Source organism: Lactuca serriola, chromosome 4, assembly GCF_051521515.1.
Source record: "Lactuca serriola cultivar US96UC23 chromosome 4, Lser_US96UC23_V15, whole genome shotgun sequence".
In the NCBI taxonomy this organism is placed as follows: Eukaryota; Viridiplantae; Streptophyta; class Magnoliopsida; order Asterales; family Asteraceae; genus Lactuca; species Lactuca serriola.
In genome coordinates this window covers 351,494,142-351,498,477 of record NC_136411.1, presented here as the reverse complement: position 1 = coordinate 351,498,477, position 4,336 = coordinate 351,494,142, and the positions used below count along the sequence as shown (strand labels likewise).

The 4,336-nt window shown below is 39.3% G+C and overlaps 1 protein-coding gene across 1 annotated transcript; it reads right to left on the bottom strand.

The window, feature by feature from the left end:
- Nucleotides 1-1,140: 1,140 nt before the first annotated feature.
- LOC145099676 (secreted RxLR effector protein 161-like) lies at nt 1,141-1,821 on the bottom strand. Its single transcript, XM_079037210.1, has one exon. The coding sequence runs from the start codon at nt 1,819-1,821 to the stop codon at nt 1,141-1,143; it is 681 nt and encodes a 226-aa protein (XP_078893336.1).
- Nucleotides 1,822-4,336: the final 2,515 nt, after the last annotated feature.

The following is a 4,336-nucleotide window of genomic DNA, read 5'->3' as shown; positions in this document are numbered from 1 at the left end:
AGTCGAAGACCTCGATGAACATCTGGAATATCAGGGTTGAAAACTACGTTGGTGGCTTTGATGTATATGGGAAGAGGAGGAGAGTTTTGAGCATGGACCACTCTTCTTGAAGTGGAGGAGAAGGTGAACAGTGATGCCGCCATTGAAGAAGTTTAGGATTCTAGGGTTTTTTTTAAGAGAGAGAGAAGATTGAAGGAAGGTAAAAACATTTGGGGAAGAGGTAAAAAGGTTTAAATAGGGAGTGAAACGGTAAAAAGTAATGATTATCTTTAGCGAAAATAACTGCGTATCTTGCCAGACTGTCAAATCAAAAAAAATAGCCGTTGGGTAAATAGAGTCGTTGTACCAAAGAGGAAACGACAATCAGTGACTGCGGAAGCGCTGATATTGCTATCATGGAGAGTTACATGCTGAAAGATAGTGTGTCGTCAATTCAAGGTACAACTTGCTTGATTAGGGTTAGCAAGGTGATTGGTGCATGTGATAGATACTGGTTTAATTATCTAACCATCGGCACAGAGTGTCGAGTCTTTATCAGTGAGTGGTATTTCTTACTGAATCATTAGACACTGAGTGAGAAGAAGGTGAAGAGAGGATTGTTGTGTGTGATAGACATTGGTGTTTTGTTCTAACCATTGGCAAAGATTGTTAGATTCACATCTGCATGTGTTTTGTCACACCGAATCACAGAATCAGTGTAAGATTGGTGAGAGTGGATAGTTGCATGTGATAGAACTTGATGTTTTGTCTAACCATCGGCAAAGAGTTTCAAGTTGTTATCAGTGTATGGTTTAATACAGTGAATCATTCAACTTTAGTTTAGAAGATTTGTAGAAGAGAAAGAGATAAGAGATCATACAGTGTACTCACCATGCTAAACATCATCAGCGCATAATCATCAGTACAAAAAAAATATTAGTGTCTAAGACAATAACAAACATTAGTAAAACAATTTTTTCAATCGAGAGTCATCATTCCAAGTTCGCTAATGATGTGAGCATTAGTTTGAGTATCCACGGCCTTGGTGAAAATGTCAGCTAGTTGATCGGAAGTCTTTACATGCTGTAAAATAACCTTGCCCTTCTCAACATTGTCTCTGATGAAGTGATGTCTGATCTCTATATGCTTTGTCTTTGAGTGCTAAACTAGATTCTGTGTGATCTGAATGGCACTGGTGTTGTCACAGAATATAGGAGTTTTTGTGAATTTAAGCCCATAGTCTAAAAGTTGATTTTGAATCCATAGGATTTGAGCACAACATCTCCCAGCTGCAACATACTCAGCTTCTGCAGTGGAGATAGCTACTGAGGTTTGTTTCTTGCTGGACCAGCTAATTAGTCGATTTCCAAGGAAGTGACATCCACCTGACGTGCTCTTCTTGTCTAAGCTGCAACCTGCATAGTCGGACTCAGTATATCCAAAGAGTTCAAGCGCTAAGTCGCGAGGGTACCACAGTGCCAAGTTCTGAGTGGCCTTTAAGTATCGAAAGATGCGTTTGGCTGCAATGAGATGAGACTCCTTGGGATTAGCTTGGAATCTAGCACAGAGAATGGTTCCAAACATGACATCAGGACGACTTGCAGTGAGGTAGAGAAGGGATCCAATCATTACTCGATAAAGAGAGTGATTAACATCAGCGCCGGTTGGATCAGCATGTAGCTTATCAGTCTTGGACACCGGAGTAGAAGCCGGTTTGCAGTCACTGAGAGAATACTTAACTAGCATGTCAGCAATGTATTTACTTTGACAAATTGAAATACCTGATTTTTGTTGTTGAACCTCAAGACCTAAGAAGAAAGTCATCTTCCCCATCATACTCATTTCGAACCTTTGAGACATGATCTCAGCGAATTCTTTGCTCAGCTGCTCATTTGGCGATCCAAAGATGATGTCATCGACATAGATTTGAACAAGAATCAATTCTGAGCCTTTCTATTTGATGAAGAGAGTATTGTCAATTGCTCCTCTTCTGTAGCCATTTTCAAGAAGATATGATGTCAGTGTCTCATACCAGGCCCTGGGAGCTTGCTTCAGTCCATATACAGCTTTATCTAGTCAGTACACATAGTCAGGGTGCTTTTTGTCTTCAAAGCCTGGGGGCTGTTTGAGAAATACCTCTTCTTGTAATTCACCATGAAGAAATGTCGTTTTGACATCCATTTGGTAGAAAATGAAGTTCATGTCTGAAGCGTATGCGAGAAACAGTCTGATTGCATCAATACGAGCAACTGGAGCAAAGGTCTCCCCGTAGTCGATGGATTCAATTTGAGTGAACCCCTGAGCAACAAGCCTTGCTTTGTTGCGAGTAATGATGCCATCTTTATCAACCTTGTTACGGTAGACCCAGCGTGTTCCGGTGATGGTCTTTCCTGATGGTCTGGGAACAAGGGTCCAAACCTTGTGCCTTTCGAACTCGTTCAACTCGTCTTTGATGGCTTTAATCCAGTCAGCGTCTTGAAGAGTTGTGTGTATCTTGTCAGGTAAAATCATTGAAATGAAATTAACATACATGCAAAAATTATTAGATACATGAGATCTGGTTCGGACACCATCATGAAGATTCCCAATAATTTGATCAACAGGGTGATCTCGATGTCCAGAAGCTGATTCCACTAAATTTGACGCTGAAGTGTTATTGCTGAAGGAAACATTAGTTGCAGGAGGGTCCTCATTCTCAAGAGATTCATCAGTATCAGACAAATGAGTTGTTGAGTTAACTGTAGTATCTTGATTCAAGGAACTTGGAACTGGAATGATAGAATTAGGAATAGTAGCTTCTTCTTCATCATGAGAAACTTCATCATATGGGCAAGAGAGAAGCTCTTCAAAAATAGAGGAAGAATGAGTTACTTTTTCATCAGTGTATGATTCCTCATCAAACTTCACATGAATAGATTCTTCAATGCACTGCCTGTTCACATGAAAAACACGAAAAGCTTTTGAAATAGATGAGTACCCAACAAAATACCTTTGTCAGCCTTAGGCTCAAATTTTGATCTTGGATCACGCTGATTAAGAATATAACAAATGCATCCAAACACGTGAAAGAAGGATATGTCCGGCTTTCGACCTTTCAGCATCTCATATGATGTCTTCTTGTGAATCCTGTGAATTAGAGATCGATTTTGAGTATAACATGTTGTATTAATAGTTTCAGCCCAAAACGACATAGGAAGACCAGCATGAATCATTAAGGTCCTTCCTGCCTTAATCAGTGTTCGATTTCTTCGTTCAGCAACTCCATCTTGTCGAGGAGTGCGAGGAGCTGAAAAGTTTTGCCCAATGCCTTTATAATCACAAAATTCTTCAAGAGTTGAATTCCAGAACTTAGTGCCATGATCATTCCTAGGTGCTTAACTTTGAGACCAGTCAGTGTCTCATTTTTATGAATCAGCGAGATAATTTCCTGTGCAGCATGACTTTTTTTTTCAAGAAAACCACCCATGTATATCGAGTAAACTCATCCACAACCACTAGAGTATACTTGTTTCCTCCTTGGGAACGAACAGGAATAGGTCCAAACAAGTCCATGTGTAGTAAATGAAGAGGAACAGATATGCTAGAACATGACTTGGGTTTGAATGATGACTTGGTTTGTTTTCGTTGTTCACACACTGAGCACATCTTGTCTTTGACAACGCTGAATTTTGGGAGACCTCTAACTAGATCTTGATTGGATATTTTGGATAGATTCTTAAAGTTCAAATGAGAGAACCTTTCGTGCCAAATCCAGCTGAGATTGGTTTGAGACTTTGTAAAGAAACATTGCATCAGCGCCTTGTCACTTGAGAACATATCAAGAACATATATATATCATCTTTTCTACTTGCTAAAAGTACGATGTTCTTGTCAGTGTTGACAACTCTTCCTTCCTTCTTTGTAAAGTGAACTTCATAATCAGCGTCACACAATTGGCTTATTGAGATAAGATTTTGTTTGAGACCCTTTACATATGAAACATTTTGAAAAACCACATTATTGCACTTGATATTTCCATATCCTTTAGTGAACCCCTTTCCATTGTCTCCGTATGTTACTGCAGGACCAGTTTTCTTGACATAGTCTTCCAGGAGAGACTTGGATCTTGTCATATGTCTTGAGCAACCACTATCTAAGTACCAAAGATGCTCCTCACCCTGCAGTGTTGAGAAACTAGTTAGAACACACTGACCCATTGGAAGATGGGTCATTCACAAAGTTATTTGACAATATATTATAGCACTCTTTAGGAATACAATTTAAAGAATTTGATTTAAGAGTCCATTTTTCATTTCTAACTTTGATGTTATCAGCTCTTAATGATGTTTTATCAAACTTGCATTCACTGATTTTGTGA